This window comes from Mixophyes fleayi, chromosome 1 (assembly GCF_038048845.1).
Source record: "Mixophyes fleayi isolate aMixFle1 chromosome 1, aMixFle1.hap1, whole genome shotgun sequence".
Taxonomy (NCBI): Eukaryota; Metazoa; Chordata; class Amphibia; order Anura; family Limnodynastidae; genus Mixophyes; species Mixophyes fleayi.
In genome coordinates this window covers 224,518,649-224,540,449 of record NC_134402.1, presented here as the reverse complement: position 1 = coordinate 224,540,449, position 21,801 = coordinate 224,518,649, and the positions used below count along the sequence as shown (strand labels likewise).

The 21,801-nt window shown below is 40.7% G+C and overlaps 1 protein-coding gene across 1 annotated transcript in view; it reads left to right on the top strand.

Annotated features, from left to right (window-relative positions):
* The first annotated feature begins 610 nt into the window (after positions 1–610).
* Positions 611–21,801, top strand: part of KISS1R (KISS1 receptor) — a 205,043-nt gene continuing 183,852 nt past the window's right edge. Inside the window, exon 1 of the mRNA XM_075190588.1 lies at positions 611–1,321. Within this exon, the coding sequence (XP_075046689.1) occupies positions 1,057–1,321 (265 nt within the window). The 5' untranslated portion in view covers positions 611–1,056. The remainder of the gene's footprint in view (positions 1,322–21,801) is intronic.

Below are 21,801 nucleotides of genomic sequence, written 5' to 3'. Positions count from 1 at the left end.
ATGGCGGCGACTAGCGGGGAATTTATAGGATCCGAGTATCGCGAGATCCGACAACGGGATTATGAGTCAGAGCCTCAGTTTCAGATTTGAATTTGGCGCCAATACCCGGATCTGTCTCGGATCCGACTCGGATCGGCAAGGTTCGGATGGGCTCGGATTTCATAAATCCGAGTGCGCTCATCTCTAGTTAGGAGTAGAAGAGACAATCTTCATATAATATGACAATAGGCATTTCTTTCTTAATGCTGATATTATACTTATTGACTGATGCTCTGATACTTAAATACTGGAGAATCGCTCTATAATACCAGACATGGTGATCTCGACAAATCATTCAACACTGATTCACATTGAACCTGACAACGTAATATATTTAAAGTATATAGCAATATTTCTGTTCGGAAAAAAAACGTCAATGATTTTCTCTACTCACACATATTAAAACATACCCACGTTCATTTAGTTTCTTTACGCATAATGTAATAAATGTAATTCGTTTCACAATTTAATTACAGACTCATTCCAAATGCACAGAAACGTATCTCGCAGTGTGATAGTCATTTTGAATGTATGTCCGCTACGATGGTATTAGCAGTAGTTGCTGACGTGACGTATCCACATCTGTTTATAGTAGAGAGTGATCTTTCAGCTTAAAGGTTTCTCTGTGCCGGCTTCAGAAAGACGCATTTTTGTGGTGCTGAACAGGCAGCCCACGTCCAGCTTCAGGCATAACATACAATTTTCCATGTTGGATAGACACATAGTTTAGTCTTTGATTTCTATAGTTAAGGTTCATATATCTGGGAATGGAAAGCTTTGTGTGGTACCATTCCAATGCCTCGAGCGTATAATATGTTATTTTGATAAGCGGTAAAGCTCAAGATCTCATACCACAATTTATTAGAACCGAGTAGTCATTCTGTGCTAGAGACATTGTTCATCAAACAGGCTCCAGAACCTACGTTGACCGCAATCAACACGTGTCCCCTCGATCTCCTTGTTGCAACAGTGCATAAAACGTAAAAACCTATAGAGGAAAGAAAGCTGTAATTAATTATGCAGGACTTCTCAACTAACCTTCAGATGGACAACTACTCCACACTCTTCTTTAACGACTCTTGCATGGGGCTGATGCTGTACACATGTAGCAACATCTCAGAGGAACTGAAAGACCCCCCTAAACCGCCCCAGTTGGTGGACGCCTGGCTAGTACCCCTCTTCTTTGCCATGCTCATGGTGGTAGGACTTGCTGGAAATTCTTTGGTTATTTATGTTATCTCCAAACACAAGCAAATGAGGACTGTCACTAACTTCTACATAGGTAAGTGGATGAACAAAATAATGCCTGATCTGATCAGTGGTGCATACTTTTTCTATAACTGTATATCCTGTGTAGTCTGTAACAAAGACGAAAAGAACACATGCATATAATCTTCTTTACGTTTAAGGCATAAATGTATTACTATCACTTTCATACCCATATTTACATCTCGACAAATACATCCATTGTAAACTGTTGAGCTAACAAATATCTTGAATGTGTGTGTGTGTGCATGCAGTCGGTCATGAGAGAGAGAAAAGAGAGAGAGGAAGAGAGGTTTCACAGAAGTGACTATGGAATAGAAAACTACACCAACACAAATTAAAGTCAAGTCAGATTTCCTACATTTATAAGCCAATGATAGAAATCTATGAATAAGCTCTTTTATTGCTCCCATCCGTCAAACATTTTAAATTGTAACTGTTACATCAACCTCAATGTCTTACCACTTTAGAACCACTTTTTCATTAAATAAAGCTATTAATTTCTTTCCTAAAATAATTGAGGGTAGAATTACTAAAGTTTCATTTTGTTGGTGGTTATGAAACCAACCCACATCATCTGCAATTTCGCATTCCAAGTCACTGGTTTTACTATATAAAGGTCTGGAGAGTATAAAGTCAAATACTGGCGATGTATGTCATTTTCATAACCCCCAAACCATATGTGGCTTAGGAGAAACCGCCCCGTTCTGTAATGGGCCATGCTATTTTGCATCAGCCCTGGTTCAAGGCTTAATAGTATTAGGCCCCTTTTGGTAACCCTGGCTGGTGGGTACCAGGGGAAAACCAACATGTAACCCCTATAGAAATATAAAAAGGATTTGTGCCACTATCATAACTAAATAATACTAATGTGTTCCTTTTAGTAAAAAATAAAATTGTGCCCCTTTAGTAATAAAGAATAAAAATTGTGCCCCTTTTGTAATAACAATTAAAATTTTCCTCCCTTTAAAAAGAAGTAAAAATATGTGGTTCTGTTTAGAAATAAATAAATATATTGTGCTTCCTTTAGAAATAAATAAATTATGCCCCTTTAGAAAGAAAAAAATGTGCCCCTTATAGTAATAAATAAATAAATAAATAGATATTGTCTTTATTTTATTATTATAATAATAAATAATGTCCCATTTATTCTGTTGTATAGTGTAAGATATACTTACCTTCTGACAAATGAGAAACCGCTTCTGATTGGCCGCCTGTCTATTAAGTAAATGATCTTACCTGACATTAACTCAGTTGCACCTAGAGCTCCTATGGGACAGTCTGCTATTTCAATAGGTTTTTTTTTCTTCTATGGATTATGTTGCATTAAGAAATTAAGATGAAGACACTTTGCAAACATCCCCATCTTGAATGACAAATTTGTGTATTTTAAAATTGCCTCCAGCAAAAGCTGTAAATAGATTAATTTCTAGTTATTTGTATACCTAAGTGCATGTATGTTTACACACGCAACATGAATACATTTGCCAAATAGAAGCTCGGATAGTATTGTGTACTGGCGAATCCAGAAGGGCCACCGGTGCAATTGCCCCCAACCTCCCTAGCAGCAAATTTTATCCCATTAAATTGTGATGGAGAGGTTCGATCATCAGAGGGGGGTGAGGGGGTGTGGCCAAATGGGTCCAATCAGAGTGGAGGAGGGGCATGGTTATGCAAAATCACCCACCCTAAAAAAAGTCTACAACTGACCCTGATTGTGTGTTCCTCTGCAGTTCAAAAGTGTACTGCTATGAGGATTTTGGACAAAGTTTTTTTAAATGTACTGCCTACAAATGTCTATAAATGTCTTAGAGATAAACTAAATGTTCAAAACTGTTCCCCAAAATATTTGCTTAATTTGGGCTTAAATATTCTGCATTAAATATATTCTGTCATTTTTGTTCTACCTGGACTTTTCCCTTGTTAGACAGCACTATAAAAGTCTCAGTCACACTAACTGCTGCTGTTGGAATGGAGGGAATTTAATGGCAGATTTATCAAAAGCCCTATAGCTTCATCGGTGGTTGTTTTTTTTTCTGTTTGTTATATACATGTAAGTGGATACAACTCTATCACCAGTGATAGCTATGACTATGTCAGGTATCTTCAGCTTTTCCATGGGGGAGCATATTTATCAAGTATTTCAGAATGGTGGTAATAAAAAGATGAAACTGAAAAAATATTGCCGTCAAGATGCACTCATTCATCTTCTAATGTACTCTTATTAGAGATTTTGTGCTGTTGGACAAAGTATTTAAATGTCTTTCAAGTAGAGATGTTCACTGACCCCTGTGTTTTGGTTTTGGTTTTGGATCTGGATTAAGTTTGTGTTTTGGTTTTGGTTTTGGTTTTGGCAAAACCGCCCTTGCGTGTTTTGGTTTTGGTTCTGGATCTGTATTTTTAAGAAAAAATAGCTAAAATATGTTAGCTATTTGTTTGTTAGAGCCCCCACAAAACAAGCTAACAATGGGCTTAAGGCACATAAGCAAACAGTGCTGTTAATGAACTCAACTGTGGCAAGTCATGTACCAGTGGAAGCAGTTCTTGCCAGTTATAAGAAGAAGGCCATTGTCATGCCTGGGCATAAGACCAAAAAATCCACCTGTTATGTGTGGAATTATTTTTACCCAAATCCTGACAACAGTTGTCTACGCATTTGTAGCATTGTAAAGCCACAGTCAGGTAGGGACCCTAACCATCTAGGAACCTCATCCATGTTACGCCGTTTGAAGCAAGTTCATGGAAAGCTCTTGGAAAAATCAGAAAGTTATGCTAAAAAATAAAAAAAAGCAGTCCAGGTCAGCTACCTCTAATCTCTCAGCTAGATACCAGCACCTGCAATCTACACCCCCAACACCTTCATCATCAATATCCTCACAAATGATCGGAGTTAGTCCTGCATCCAAGTTGCTAAGGCAAAATGACTCCTCCCCTATCCAGAGCTCCTCAAAATAATCCTTGAGCTATAGGCTCACTGCTGCTGCTCCTACTGCTGGGGGTGGATCTTCAACCCAGAAGCAGACCAAGAAGAAGACTACTAGTAGTTTACAACAATTGACTGTTAAGCAATCCTTTGCTAGAGGAAGCAAGTATGGCAGCTGTCACCCAGTTGCACAGCGGATCACAGGTGCCATGGCGACTATACTAGTATTAGATCTGTGTCCAATATCCACTATCAATACAGCAGGAATAAGACAGTTAATTGGGGTCCTGTGTACCCAATACCAATTCCATCTCAACTCCATTTTGCTAGACAAGCAATTTCTCAACTGTACCAGGAGGTTACAAAAAAGAAAATAATTGGGATACAAAATGGCATTCTACCCACTGTACACTTAACCACAGATATGGGGTCAAGCGGAAATGTATATATGACTGTGACAGCCCACTGGGTTGGTAAATCGCCTTCAGCAGCAGGAACAGCAACAGCATCTAACAAACAACGCTAGATCTTTCAGAGTCAGGCTACTCTGTGTAAGATCTGCTTCAGAGGCATACCGCTGACAATCTGTTTGAAAAACTAAAGGATATCATTGCAACATGGGTTATCCTGCTTGGACTCTCCTAAGAATATGTGTTTTCTAATAATGCCACCAATATTGTTAGAGCATTTCAGCGCGGGACATTTCCATCACATTCCCTATTTTGCTCACACAATCAACTTGGTGGTACAGAACTTTTTTAAAAATGGAAGTGCAATGCAAGAGATGCTGTCTGTGTCCTGAAATATTTTGGGTCATTTTCTGCATCCTGCAAAAGCATGTAGGAGAATGCAATAGCTCCAAGAAGAATATATTTTCAGGGGTAATGTATTTTAGTCCAGCGCAGTGGAGAATACTTACTGTGTTGTGCAAGGTGCTGAAACCACTCAAAGTAGTCACCTGTGAAGAGAGTGAAGACACTGTTAGCTTGAGTCAAGTGATTCCCCTAATTAGACTTTTTAAAAAACTTCTAGCGAAATTAACGGAGGAATTGAAACAAAGCAAGTCCGCTATGTTGGACTTGCAGATTAAGTACTTTATTCGCTTTGCCAGGATCCAAGAGTTATCAACATCTTGAAATTGGATCACTACATTTTGGCAACTATGCTTGATCCTAGGTTTAAGATCTATGTCTTCTCTTTCCTTCCAACTGACCCAGATCTCAAGAGATGCAATGAGCTCCTGGTCAGCAAGCTGACAGCTCAAGTGGTACATGACACAACAACGTCTGCTCCTTCATTTTTTTTTGCAACTACTTCTAGGAAAAAACTTAGCTTTCCCAAGACACTCAGTGGTGATGCAGATGAGTCAGCACAGCATTTTGACATTTGGTCTGGTCTAAAAGAGTTGCCCAAAAATTGCGACAGCTCTGCCGTAAAATGAACTACAAATTCCATGAGGAAGGCCATTACCGGCAATTACATCAAAGTACACAGACTTCTGCGATGGTGGATTCCAGCAGGGATTAATTAGTATTGTTTGAGGATGATGTACACACTGATGAGGGTGAATATGATGACAGTGTAGATTGCAGGTGTAGAGATATAGCGGAGAGAAGGGAGTTAGCTGATGCTGGTATGCTTGGTAATATTTTGGGTAGAATGGCATGTTGGGAATTTTATGTTTTTCTACAGTAAACTTTCACCTTTATTAGAGAGGTGTTTTTTTCTTTAAAAAGGTACAAGCTTTGTATTTACATTTTTATTTCCCTCACTGAAAACCACTATGCACTTGAACATAGGCTTTAGCACATGAGGTAGAGGGATTAGTATTATCATGACTGAGACTGGAGAGTGACAAGAACAATGTGACTGAAGACTGGAGAGTGACAAGGACACTTCCACCCCTCCTGTTTCTGTATGAGCTATGGCACAGTAGAATGTCACTGGAGACTTTTAAGAACACTGGCATCCCTATTATTACAATTTCTGTTTCAGCACTAAACACTGCCACCTCTCCTATTTCTGAGTGAACTATGGCACACTAAAATGTCATGGTAGACTTTTAAAAACACTTCCAGCCTTATTATTTGAATTTATGCTTTAGCACTGAACACTGCCGCCTCTCCTATTTTTGGGTGAGCTATGGCACAGTTCAATGTGACTGCAGATTTTGAAGAACACTGCCAGCCCTATTATTTCTTTTTCAGCAATGACAATTAGCAATGCAGCTATCCTGTTTGTGTGTTAGCTATAGAGCACAGTATAATGTCACTGCAGATTTAGAACAAGACTGCCAGCCCTATTATTTCTATTTCATCAATGACAATTAGCAATGGAGCAGTGGAGCTCTCCTGTTTCTGTGTGAGCTATAACTCAGTAGAATGTCACTGATGTCTTTGAAGAACACTGCTACCCCACTTTCTTTTCTAGCTATGACGCAGCCCAACTGCACTAGAGACAGTCAACAATCGTGTTACTCCTTCTGTGTCTCTCTGTGAAATGGCGCTGGATCGACGTGGAGGACGGTACTTATAGAATTTAAAACTCAGCGGTGACGTATTTCCTCATTCGAGCCAGCTCGGCTCGGTACTCGGATTCTCCGAGAAACGAGCCTGAGCATAACTAGTTCAAGGGGTGTCGAGTGTGCATTTATCGGTATGTACTTTCACTGGGATGCCCTCTGCAACAAGTTTGTACACTTTATATGGAAAAGACCATTTGTATGTGCACAAATACATGATATTTAGGAGACTTAACCCAAGAACAAAGGTGGGAAAATGGTATATCTAAAAAGTGGGAAAAGCAGAATATACTGGTGATAGTGGTTTACAATGTATGAACTGGGAAGGTGACTAACAGGGTTGTAGGGGGTCCCCAGAGAGACAGGGTGGATATCTAACCAAGAAGATTGGTAATAGAGGGCGGTTGTGTGGAAGAATAACAGAGGTCAAGGCAGGTGCAGGGCCTTTGTACTGCGGGATGAAAGAAGGTAAGTGGGAGGAGGGGAGATTTTCATGTTATGTAGTTTACTCTCCAACTTGTTAAGTGGGCCTCCTAACTGGAATTGAACTTTCCTGTAAGAATGTATTTGCAAGAGCAACTTAAATACTACAGGTTTTCAGACACACAGTCTTCATCTGAAATGTGCTCACTTTAGCTTAAAATAGGTCCCTTTCATCTCTACACTCACAATCAGGGACATACAGAAAGCAGATGGATAAGACATGCACTGTATTCAGGTTTTCTGCATTAGCTGTTTGTTTATACAGATTCCCCCCTCCAAATGCCAACCTGACCCCATCCCCTCTAGCCCCCTCCGCTCCTTCTCTCTCGTGGCCTGCTCCCGTTTTGCCCCTTCTCCTTTAGCACCTTCCCCTCCTACGTCAAACATGCTGTCGTCTCCCAGTTGCTAAAAAAAAAAAGTCAATTGACTCTTCCTGTCTTTCTAATTACTGCCCTAGCTCTCTCCTTCCTTTTGCCTCCAAACTTCTCAAACGGATTGTCTACACCATCTCACCTCCTTTCTCTCATCTCACTTCCTCCTTGACCCACCATAATATGGATTTGGCTCTAGCTACCACACTGAAACTGCTTAACTTAGGTCACTAACAACCTTATCTTTGCTAAATCTCTCTTTTTTTCGTTCTCAACCTATCTGCTGCCTTCAAAAACTTTGACCACTCTTCTTTTGCAAACTCTCCAATCTATGGGCTCCATGACATTGTCCTTTCCTGGTTTTCCTTTTTCCTCACCAACCGCTCCTTTTCAGTGTCTACACTGGATTTCAATTTCCCTCCCTTCCATTACCTGTCGGAGTCCCCCAAGGATCTCTTCTTGACCCTCTGCTCTTCTCCATCTACATCTTCTACTGGTTCTTATTAATAATATTAAAGTATATACTAATATATATATATATATATATATATATATATATATATATATATACAGTATATGTATATAGATAGATAGGCTGCTATAGACATCTGAATTAATATTTAGTGTATAGAAAAAGGGTGCTGCTACTGTATGTGAGCAGCACACACCAAATACTAGATTTCTTGCTTTTAAAATACAAAGTGTTTAAAGCTAAAACCAATTTTGTAAGCTGCAGTATCAGTGAGTGTGACATTTGAAGTAATTTAGTGAATAAAAAAAATAGGGTTTTCTGCTCTATGACTATGAGCAGCACACCCTAAAAAACATATATATCGCTTAATGTTTTTCTTTTAAAATTCCAAGTGTTTTTCTACCAATCAAAGCAATTGCTGCGAGGGGCAGTCAGTGGCATATTGTTTAATTAGGTGGGCAAAAACCAGGGTGTATTTTTTCATTTCTTTGTTTTTTAAAAAATTGTTTTTTTACCACTTTTTTTTCTACCAATTTTAAAAGAAATAAATTAACAAATACATCAATTGTCAGTGACATCTTGTTTAATTAGCAGGCCAAAATTATGGTGTTTGTGAGGTGTGAGCAGTCTCTACATTGTCTAGGAACAAATTATCTAAATTTCAAGGACAATTCCATCTTGCACTATTTTACATTTTGGACTTGGTCTAAAAGCTTGTGTAAGAGAAAAATGCTATGCGTTCGACAGTTAAACATTCATTTATTCTGCATTCATCAATTCAACTTTATTAATCGATAATTTAGGTGCCAACAGCATTGTTAGTTCCCCAATTAACATGGTGGACAGTATTATTAAATAGACAATTCAAATGTTGACAGAATTATAGGCTTAGTGATAGAGATAGGGATAAGGTTAAGGACAGGCATAGGGATAGAAACAGGGTGGGGGGCAGGGAGAGGGACAGGGGCAGAATGGGCAGAGGCCTTATTAGGAAGTTTCCCAGTAGGCTGGTGGCCTAACTAGGCCACCTGGAAGCCGCCTTGTGCATCCCTTTTTTTTTTTCAATCATTTTGTTATTATTTTTTTTTCTTGTTTTTATTATTATATTTATCATTATTATTATTATTTGACCCAGCGTGAGACGGCGCAGGCAGGTGTGTGTATGGAGGGGGGGGGGATTGTGAAGCGATCAAAGGCATTGGTGGTAGGCTGCATGTTGCTGCGTGGGAGCCCACAGCACTCTGCAGCAAACAGGAAGTCTCCTTTTGCTTACTGTCTGATCTGAGGAGCGACGCCGGCCAGTGCAACTAAAGTTAAGTTAGGGGTCTGCCTATACAACATTATAGTGTGGGGGGGATGGCTATACAACACCATAGGGAGGGGGCAGTGGTGGGATTCAGCCGGTTCTCACCGGTTTGCCAGAACTGATACTTAATTTTATGCTCAGTTCGGCGAACCGATGACTACAGACTGAGTTCACCCTCTTGGTGGGGGGAGCAGGGTCCTTAAATAAAAATAAAAAAATACTCACCTGTTCGCGGTGTCTGCATTCCTCCTCCCTGCTCTGTCCGCATCGTCATCCCTCCCGACATTCAAATAGGGCCTTCAGCATTCCAGGATCCAGCCAAGCGGCAACTGATCTAAAGAAACCAGCAGCCACAGGTGGTGAAAGTGACAAGAACAGGTAGGAGAGAGCAGGGCAGTCTGACAACTATCCTGAATCTGGTTGGTCCCAAATTTGGATGACTGTCTTGCTTAGTCAGGATTTGGTCCGACTGCAAGGACAGTTAGGAGGTATGTTCAGCTTCACACTGTACTACTCGTGTATTTGTCTAAAATGTATATAAAATGATAACCCTCTAGTCTTAAGTGCTCTAGACCCCCCAGAGCCTTATTCCAACTCTGGTGATACTTTAGTGGTTCTTCAATTGATTCCATTGCCTGCCTTCTACATTGCACTGGTCCCATTCTCAAATCACTTTGTTGAACATATGGCCAGCCTGAGGAGAATTCGCCTTCTTGGATTATTGAAGTTCTGGCGATAGATCACTGCATCCGGGGGCTGAAACACGATTTGCAAAGGTGGGTTCTGCAATCAGACCCACAAACTTATGAAGAGCTTGCCACCGTGGTAGAAAGGTTTTGTGCGCTACAGCAAATGACTAAAGAACCTGCATTCATGCCAAAGCCGCTGCCAAGCCAAAAGCCAGGTTTAACAATCCTTGCTACAGGGCCCAATGGCAAAACTGCTACAGACAGAGGGCCAGGTGCAAAGCTGTCTAATCTGAAGTGTTTTGAGTGTGGTGAGCCAGGCCACTTTAAGGCAGAGTGTCCTAAACTATTAGGAACCCATGGACTGTTCCGTGGTACATATTGGGCCTGCTTTTACAAGCTGTTTTACCATGAGTCCCACATCAGGAAGTCCTTGTTTGTTCCGGATGACTGTGCTAATCAACCAAAACCTTGTTCTGGCCTTGGTTGACTCAGGGAGTGAACTTTTATTGGTTTCCAGCTCTGCCTTACCCAAAACCATAACTTCTCGGTTGCACAAAGTGAAGGTTCTTTGCGTACATGGCACGACAGAGGAAAGAACAATACTACCAGTCACACTCAAAGACAAAACCGTTATATTGGTAGCTGTCATAGCACCTAAACTCCCACTGTTTAATGGGGTCCTCGGTGAGCGGATCCGGCCGGACATGCCGGCAACTGATGCAATGGTTGTAAGCCCGATCTTAAAGGAACCGCCTAAGAATCCACAACATCTGGACATCGATCTTTGGGAACCGCCAAACAAGAATGCCATCCTGGGAGTCACAGCAGGAGTTCCACAAAAGCATCCACCTGCGGGGAAACATGGACAGTCCAAACTTGCATTGGTAGGTGATGTCACAGATGAGCCACCCCGCCTGTCAGTGAGGATACGGACTGGTCCGCAATACCAATTTTGTTTCCTCTGCAGGACTTTGCTCGGCACCAACTTAATGATGCCACTTTGGAACATGCCTTTTAAAGTGTGACTGAGGTAAATTGGGTAGCGAAAGTCGCCCAGCCTGCAAAAGGTATACCCTATTTTATTGTCAAAAATAATTTCCTGTATAGAGTTGCTATTGTACAGGGGGAAAAAGTAGAACAATTAATGGTTCCTCAGGTCCATGTACCCCTAGTGTTAAAAGCAGCACACACACGTCTGTGGGGGACACCTAGGGGAGGATAAAACACGGGAACGAGTTCTGCTTAGGTTTTTCTGGCTCGGTGTACACATGGCAGTGAAAAAGTATTGCCGGACCTGTCCCATTTGCCAGAGAACCTGTCCCAAACCCATGTACAGGGCACCCCTCATTCCAATACCAATAGTACAAGTTCCCTTTGAACGGATTGCTATGGACCTTGTGGGGTCACTGGAAAAATCTGCGCGAGGGCACCAATATATACTAGTGGTGCTTGACTATGCAACCAGGTATCCAGAGGCAATTCCCCTACGAAACATAAAGTCCAGCACCATAGCTAGAGAACTTGTATTGATGTTTTCACGCTTGGGAATACCCAAAGAAATTCTCACAGATCAGGGTACTCCATTCATGTCTAAACTGATGAAGGACATGTGCCAGTTGCTAGGGGTTACGGCGCTTCATACCTCCGAGTACCATCCACAAACAGATGGCTTGGTGGAACGCTTTAACTGCACATTAAAGCACATGCTCAGGAAAGCATTGGCTCAAGAGAAAAAAGATTGGGACACTCTTATTCCCTATTTGATGTTTGCCATCCATGAGGTACCTCAAGCTTCAACAGGGTTTAGTCCTTTTGAGTTATTGTTTGGGAGACAGCCCAGGGGTATCTTGGATATGTTAAAAGAAGGGTGGGGGCAGCAAGGTCCCAGGGAGCCAAATCTGGTACAATTTGTGACCCAAATGTATGAGAGGATAGGAAAGATAGGGCCCATTGTGCAGCAACATGTAAAAGAGGCTCAGGAACGACAGAAGAAAAGTTATGACAAAAGTGCTGTTGTTCGATCTTTCAAGCCTGGGGACAAAGTCCTAGTCCTGGTTCCTACCCAGGAAAGCAAACTTTTCGCCCATTGGCAGGGTCCGTATGAAGTTCTAGAGGCTGTCGGTCCTGTCAATTACAGAGTCCACCAGTTAGGTAGGAGAAGGGAGGAGCAAATATATCATGTGAACCTCCTTAAACCCTGGCATGATGAGGAAACCTCTCCTCAGGTAGTGAGTACTGCCATTGAAAAGTCTGAAGTGCCCATAGAGCCAGCATTGTCTGTTAAGCAGAGACAACAGACTGAAGAAATGATTCGCCGTAACATGGATGTCTTCTCTTCCCTCCCTGGGCGCACTACCTTAATCGAACACGACATTGTCACTCCATATCGTATTCCAGAAGCCAGGCAGGTGGACGTGAGAAAGGAGATCGAGAAGGGTGCTCCAGTTAGACGTGATTGAAGAGTCCACTAGTGAGTCCACATTGTGCTTGTTCCAAAACCCAATGGGACAATTAGGTTCTGCAATTACTTTAGGCGCCTAAACAGTATGTCGCAATTTGATGCCTATCCAATGCCACGTGTGGATGAACTGGTGGAAAATCTTGCTGGTAGCAACTATTTCACAACTCTTGATCTAACAAAGGGTTATTGGCAAGTTCCCCTTCCACGGCCAAGCCAAAGACTGCATTTTCCACCCTTGATGGTCTCTATCAATATAAAGTCCTACCCTTTGGGTTGCATGGGGCATCTGCCACCTTCCAAAGGGCCATAAATAAATTGCTACGACCTCACACAGCTTATGCAGCCGCTTACTTGGACGATATATAGTGATTTATACCCCAGACTGGGGATCACATTTAGCCAAAGTTGAGGCGGTCTTAGCTTCATTAAGGTAAGCAGGATTAACAGCTAACCCAGAGAATTGAGCTATAGCCATGAGAGAAGCCAAATATTTGCGGTACATTGTTGGTCGAGGGCGTGTAAAACCCCAGCTAGACAAAGTGGAGGCAGTCAAAAATTGGGCAAGACCAGAAAAAAAAATCGCAGTTAAGAACCTTTCTAGGCTTAGTAGGTTACTACAGGCGGTTTGTAAGCCAATTCGCCACTAGAGCTGCTCCACTAACGGACATGTTAGATAGATTAACCTGGTCTGACTCTGCAGAAACCACCTGGTCTGATCTTCGGTTAGCTCTTTTTTCCTCTCCAGTATAACAAGCACCGGATTTTACCCGGAGGTTCTTCCTCCAAACTGATGCTTCTGGTGTTGGCTTAGGTGCAGTCCTGTCACCGGAGAAGAATGGAGTAGAAATTGAGTAGAAAATCCTGTCCTATACCTAAGTCGTTAGTTGCTTCCAAGGGAACATAAATATGCTACTGTGGAGAAAGAATGTCTCGCCATAAAATGGGCTACAGAAGCTCTGCGCTATTATCTCCTAGGCAGAGAGTTCACCTTAATAACAGACCATGCACCATTGAGATGGATGCAGAACAACTGGGAGGTAAATTCCAAGTTAACCCGCTGGTTCTTGGCACTGCAACCTTTCATATTCTCAGTAGAACATAGACCTGGGATTCTGCACAAGAATGCAGATGCATTGTCACGAAAATATGCGCTTACATATGATATATGGTGGAGAATACATAATGAGGCATTGATCCTCTGGAGGAAGATATAAGTATAATAAAGTCTGATATTGAAGTGCATGTTCATATGCCTAGGACCCTAGGGGGCAGCACGCTGGGAGAGATCACTGTTATCTTGGAAAAGATTTCTGGTTCACCATACTAAGGGAGCACTTTGAAAGAATTCTTATTGGGACTACACATTCTTTGAACAAATATTTATGGATTTTTTTCTTCCACTTTATATAAACAGTATTATACTATTGTGGTTCTTTATATTTGTTATGTGAATTCGTTTTGGGAAATATCCATGAGAACAAACAATCCAGAAACATCATAGGAAAAATTTTTTTTTTAATTTACTATCTCTTTTATTTTTATGAAATCTGATTTGAAATATTAACAGAGCTTGAAGGGTTTCCTATTGCTGTAACTTTCCTACCCTGTCTATTAAAGTGCCCAACCTATTATGTCAATCATTTAAGTGTTGAACACATAATCACACCTGGGTGTTTGGGCCCAAAGACAATGCTATCTTGCACCATTTAACATTGCTCCCTTGGAGTGTCATCAATTGTTAAATGACTACTCATTACTCTCTAAAGTTTTGCTACTGACACTCTCCAATGTTTTGCTGCTGACCCACTCAGTTGTATTTCTGCTGACCCTCTCAGTGTATTGCAGCTTAACCTCTGCAATGTTTCAGACATGCAGCCTAATAGTTACCCACGTAGTGTAATATTATTTTCAAATGAAAATGCATTTAAAGAAGACCTCTTTGATGGGGATAATGATGAGGGTGATGATTGATTGCATTGCCATTTGTCACCATTAACGAAGCTGAACACTCTTAACCAAATGCCCAGAATTCATTTGTTAACATCCCTATCTCTTCTCCAGTTCAACAACCAAAATGTTGACTTTTGTGAGGGCCCAAACAAATCAAGCACTTCTGTCACCATTTAACATTGTGTCCTTTTTCTCTCATCATCTATTGTATAATGTATACTGATGCCGACGATGTCCATCTAATGAGCTCTGATGTCCTGCTCCAATGTATTGGTTTCTGCCCTTTTCAATGTGATGCTGCTGTCCCTCTCCAATGTGTTGCTCCTAACCTTCTCCAATGTGTCACACATGCTGCCTAACAGTTACCTCTGTGATGTATCTTCTTTTTTCAAATGAAAATGTAATTGATGTAGATGTCTTTGAGGATGATGATGAGGGCGATGATAACTTTGTCATTTGTCACCATTGACGAAGATGACCACTGTTATCCAAAGCTGTGTCTAGTAAAAAATACATTTTAAATTTACATAGAAAAACCATTGAAATTAGATAATTGTTTTTGTTTGCACCTCAGACTTGGCAGACAAATCTTATTTCATATATATATAGCAGAAATCTTGGACAGTTGTGAAGAGATTATTAGAAAATCGACGGGTAATTACTGGAAATGAATGCTAGTGCAATAAATAGTAATATAAGAGCAAAAATAGCTCAAAATCACATCATTATACCTATTTTTCAAAATGTTTAATGAAATCCAGATCCAAAACCAAAAGCAAAATCTTTCATGATTTTGAGGCAAAACCGGTAGCAAAACCAAAACATGAAGATGTTTTTTGAACCAAAGCCACATTCTAAATCAAAACACAGGGAGCAGTGCACATCTCAAATACAAGGTGTTAACTGCAGAGTAGGGGGAGATCCTCAACTGCTAGAACTGCTTCTCAAGATATTCACTTTTATCAGACCCCTTTCCTAGGAACTTAGTAGGAAGTAGCAGTTGTTGATCTGGCACTTGCCCAGTGGAGTGGACAGAACATGGTAAGAGATAGTGACTAACCAGCATGATAACATCAGAACTCAGAGCCAGACAGGCAGGGGTTAATGCAGGGTAATCTGGCACTTACCTGACAGAGTAGACAGCTCATGGTAAGAAGTAGTAAGCAAGTTAAGCAGGGGTAAATAAACAGAGGCAGTGTAAATAAACAGGCCGAGGTTTGGAGCAGGAGAATACAGCAGTATCCTTTAAGCAAGCCAGAGGTCAGGGCAGGTAGAGATATGTATGCAGATCCGAATAACATGCAAAGGGTCAGGAGTGGAGAAGACAGCACAATCATTTAAACAATCCAGGTCAAACACTGTTAATAGAACAGGTCAGTATACAAGGCACATTAGGTCAATCTGAAACTTTAACCAGCATTGCCAGGAAGAGCTTTATAAAGACAGCAGCACCAGTCAGAAACTGCAGGATAATTAAGTTATAGCACAGTTGATGCTGCCAGACTGGGAGCTGAATAGAAGCTTGTCGCTATTTACCTATCAACCAGCTGAATCAGTGAACTGCAAGACTGTTCCTTCACATGTTTGCAGCAGTAATGCACAGAGGACAGATCAGATAAACAGAAGAGATCCTATTTCTTAACACAAGGTTTAGCTAAATTAATTGATAATATAACTAATATTTATGACAAAACCTTCCAATGTTTTGCAAAAGAACTACAAGCTTTTAAGACTGAATTGATATAGCATAAGTTAGTGTTTAAACTTACAGGTCAAACCTGTGGTTATAATGTGACATTACAATTAAAATAAAGAATACAATGTTGCACAAATGATACAGATAATCCAGGAAGTAGAAAAGATTATTATAAGAATAAGGTGATACAAATGAAGATTTTCTAAAGCTCATAATATTTCCTTATCTGAATGGACTTGTGGTTCTCCTGGTTAGATCCAACTACCTGGCTCTCTGGTATAGGTACTGGGTTCATATAATTGATGCATGCATTGGAATAGTTTATTCTCTTAATATTGGGAATGTTATTGATTGGTTATCTAATAATGAAATGTGTACCAGTATTAATGAAGGGTTGTAAAAATATATTGAGTAAAACAAAACATTAGAAATACAGGGGAGGAAATTATAGAATTATGTAAACCTATAGGACCAATATAATGAACAAGTATCTGATAGTTTTGGATACTATCATAGGGTGGAATTGTTAAAGTTAATTATTTTTGAATAATTAAGTATACATTTAATAGTAAAATGTAGAACTAATATAATTATCTTCATTTTGAAAATGTTAATGTATCTGTTTTACTAAGAGGACACTATTTGAAACTAGTGTATAATTTGATAATAAATAGCCATATGTATTAAATATAAACTGGACTTAGCCAGTTTTTGAACTTCTGAACAAAGGAATTCCGTTTTCGAAGAATCTCCCAGAATGCTGCTTTGTGAGTCATACCTAAAGGACACATCCACATAAGACTCCACAAATGAAGCACATGGATTTCAGAATGATTGCCTTGTCATAGTTTTAAACCACTCTTTTCTCTGTATTCTGTTAATACAGTTTTGTGATAGAAAAATCTTTTAGATTGGGTAGGTGTGAACATTGAATTATGCTACAGTAGGCGGAAATGGTGTGAGAACAACAACTTTTTATTTAATATATTTTCATTACTGATTATACTATTAGCATAGTATGTTGTGTTTGTCTGCATACGGCAAGTGCCGTAGAGGCTGAGCATATGTAAACATTTCTTGAGATCCTCTTCTTGTTGCATATTGGCGTACCTGCTTGCATTTTCCGAGTTGGATCACGCGGGGTTAAGAAAACAATTCATGGTATTCAGAAGCTTTTGGTGGCCCACACTTCTTTAGGATATAAAAGAGTTTATTGTAGCCTGTTCCATTTTCATCCAACATAAACCCCTTGACTAAATCCTTTTAGTCCTTTATATCCCTTACCAGTTTCAGTCAAGCCTTGGTGACATATATCTATGGTCTTTATTAAAGATTTACCTCCTAGCAAGGGATTTATTGCTTCCTGGGTGGTAGACAATCGTTTTTCTAAAGCTACTCACTTTATTTTTTGAAAGGGCTTCCTTTTACCTTCACTCTAGCAGATGTCTTCATTAAAGAGATTTTTTGATTACATGGCTGTCCTCAACAGATTATTTCAGATCAGGAGGAGTGCAGTTCATCTATAAATTCTGGAGATCTCTCTATAAAAGTTACAATATCAAATTCAACTTTTTTACTGCCTACTACCCCCAGTCCAAGCTCAGAGGGTGAACCCAGAACTTTGAGACCTTTCTAAGGATGTACAACACAGCTAAATAGTCCCATAATAATCATAATCACATGGCTACCACCCTGTCCCCATTATTTATTCAATATGGCTCTTATCCTTTTCTTCCCACATTTGCTTTTATTCCCAATCCAGCAATTCCCACTGGAGATTTTCTTCTATGGAAATTTTCCAACATCTGGACCAATGTTAAACAAAACTTAATGAGACTTTTTTCTGTTACAAGTCTTCGGTGGACAAGTGGAGGAGAGCAGTCTCCAAAATAATTTCAGGTGACAAAATATGGTTATCCACTCTGACATATAATCGGCCTTTCAAAATCCTTTAAAAAATGAATTTGACAGCAAGTGGAATATGAAGTTCATCACGTCGTGGACTCCCATGTTTCTAAAGGTGTTCTTCAATTCCTTGTGAATTGAACGGGCTATGGTACTGTGAAGCTTTCTTGGGTCCAGACTTCTGACATTCACCCTCCTTGCCTTCTCAAGATGTTACATGAAAAGGTTTCTGACAAACTTTTTATTGGGTGTTTGGAGTTCACCGTCAATGAGGCGAGTACGGTCAGGCACCGGAACTGAGAGCCCAACTGTCTTTCATTTGACCAATTGTCTTGTGTGCTCTGTGCATCCTCCTCCCCATTCCCAGAACCAGCTTCTTTGTTCCTCTTGACTTTCACTGCCCACTCTGTATAGCAGTGAAGGCGCAGCTTCCTATATAACTGAAAGGTGCAGTCATGTGACCGACGAACACTGGCCACCCAATTCAAAACTATCTTAGTCTATTTTAACCTGCTGTGTCACACAGCATGTTTTATTAGTCTCCATTACCTGTAACTCCAGCATTTCTTGTGAAGATTCACAATCAGATTGTCACGATCTGCCTGCAGCTTGCTGCTTTGTATTGGCAGCTCCTGCCTCCTGGACTATTAGACTTTATTATTGTGTGTTTGCAGCAGTACCTCTATCCTCCAGACTATTGTGTCTTTCTTGTTTGCATTAGGGGTTAACCTGTTCACCAATTATCTCATGCACCTGGGTGTGTTCTCATTTATACCTGTCAATTCTAGCATACATTGCTGGTTATTGTTGTTTCATTCTGTTGTTCCTGCCTTCTGCTGTGCTTGTGGTTTTCATGCTGCCTGGGATCTCTCCATATCACCGCTTACCTGCATCAGCTATCTACCCGTTATTTATTCTTGCATTGTCCTGTATGCTCAGTATTACACCATCAGGTTGTAATTCCTGCAATAAACAATGTGTGTTTTCACCTCATTCCTGGCTCCTGAGCTGTACTTTGTATTTGAACCGTGACACAGATATGGCTGATTATTGTGCTCCAGACTGTTTTATTCATCTCTTGCCTTTTTATTTGGTACCCTTTTTCTATTTTGTTTAGAGATGCTCACTGACCCCTGTGTTTTGGTTTTGGTTTTGGTTTTGGATCTGGATTACCGTCATGTTTTGGTTTTGGTTTTGCCAAACCGGCCTTGCGTGTTTTGGTTTTGTTTTTTTATTTTTTAAAAAATACAATTTTTTTGGTCTAAAATAACCTAATTTAGTGCTCCACCAGTCTCTTGGGTAAGTGAGGTAATTCTAAAGCTAATAAATTATGAAAAAACAGTTTTTAATTCTAACACTTGCCTGCAAATTATAACAGACAAACCTGGTTGTCTTTCCCCTCCATCTTTGATTATTGGCAATGTAGCCATCGTCTTTGGGTGTATATTACACCCTCCACTCCACTGCATAGACTGAACAATATAAAAAATAAATGGACCAAGGTAGTTTGGTGGCTATCTATGCCCCCCCCCACGCCCTCCACTTGTAGTTGAATAGAAAAAAAGCAGCCTGCATAAACTGTAGAATTAGAATATAAAAATAAATGGACCAAGGCAGTTTGGTATCTGTCTGCACCTGCATAAACTGTAGAATTAGAATATAAAAATAAATGGACCAAGGCAGTTTGGTATCTGTCTGCATCAGACCCCCTCTCCACTAGGAGTGAAATAGAAAACTATTCAGCCGTTATAGAGTCTAGAATATAAATAGAAATTGAGAGAGGCAATTTGGTATCTGTCTGCATCATCCTCATCAACATCATCATTAGTGCCCTCCTCACCTACACAAATCTCCCCCTCATCCTCTTGTAATTCCAAAGTGGCATCCTCAATTGGTGTATCACCATCTACACTCGGGCTGTTAAGTCACACATCAGCAGAACTGCTGAAAGGAACCTTCTTTATGGGTACACTGTCACTAACAGAATGCTCACGATTAGACATACCACTGGTGGATGGACTCTCCACAGGGATTGGTGTCATTTCTGATTCAGAGCATACATTTTCCTCTAATGCCTTACTGTTATCTTGCAGCTCGGCTTTGACCCGTAACAGTAGTTGTGCACCACTTTTAGACTCCAAATTACTTGGTCTTGCTTGGTGACCGTACAAGAAGAAGGCTCGGTAACATTTTTTCATCTGCCACTAATAGAGAAAGGCGAAGGCCTCATTCTTTCTTTGCCACTGCGTGTGTAGAATGGCATGTTGCAATTTTTTTTTAAGCCACACTTAACTTTTCCTCAGTTACATTTCTTTTTCGCTTCAACATAGTAAATTTTTTTTGGGTGTGTGTTTTTTTCCCTGATTTAAAAAGACTATGTACTTTTACATCACCTTTCCCAGGTGACATACTGGGAACACTACCATCAGGATTGGTGACAGAACCTGGTTGCTGATTCTGCTCATATGTGGACTGCTTTGAATCCATTTTAATGAGCCCAAACCACTTGTAGTGCAAAATATTGTTTTAGATACTGCTGACAAATATGACTTCTGACAGCCAGAAAAATTATTGTTTCACACTGGGGAATATGGGAGACCCCAAAAGCACTTGGAGTGCCAGAAATTGAAAAAAAAAAAAGCCTCCTCTATCCTCCTCTCTTACTGCTCTAACAATTGGTATTAATGTTAGAATTGTATAGAATAGAAACAATAATGTGTCCAATTATTGCTCTGTCCCTGCGCTGATATAGCCTGTCACCTAACCCTAATCTCTCCCTCTGTCAAATGGCGATGGATTGCTGTGGAGGCAGGTATTTATGCTTTTCAAATCTCGCAAGAACCGAGCTCAGAAATACGAATACGTCACGATGACATTTTGCCTCGATTTAGATTCCGAATGGGCGGGAGAGTACCGAGCGTGCTCGGCTCGGTACTTGGATAGATAAAATTCGGATGGATTTAGATCTCGGGGAACCGAGCCTGCCCATCTCTAATTTTGTTACTGACCCTGCTTGTCCTGACACGTTTTTCTCATCTCAATCTGACACTGTAACAGTTATGTAACTTGTACAACAATGCAGTAATGTAGGTAATAAATATGGAGTACTTGCCTTACTCTAAATCAGCGCTGGCCGGCCGGTGGTGCGGAGTCTAACCAACCCCCTGGTGTTCACCAAGAACCGCCGCAAGGCGGGATGGGCTTTGCTGCGGAGGATCGCAGGTCGCGGTCCACTGGTCTGCCTTTAGAGGTAAGAATGTAGGAGGTGGTCAGGATAGCAGAGGTCTGGTACACTGGATACAGATAATGCGTGGTACAACAAGCCTGGGTCTGGTACACTGGAGTGGAGATATATACGTAGTCAGCAAACCTGGGTCTGGTACACTTGGAGCGGAGATTAATACGTGGTCAGCAAGCCTGGGTCTTGTACTCTTGGAGCGGAGATAATACGTGGTCAGCAAGCCTGGGTCTGGTACACTTGGAGCAGAGATAACACGTGGTCAGCAAGCTTGGGTCTGGTACACTTGGAGAGAGAAGCCTGGGAAGTCAGCAAAGCAGAACTGGTACACAGAGAATCAACACAGAAACCTCCAAGTCAGGGAACAGAGGAAGTTGCTCTGACGCTGCCCAGGCATCAGAGCAGGTCTTCCATAGTCTGCAGTTTTGAATTCCCCGCCCTGTGCTGTCATGTGACAGTGCTGCGGAGACCTGGAAGGGAG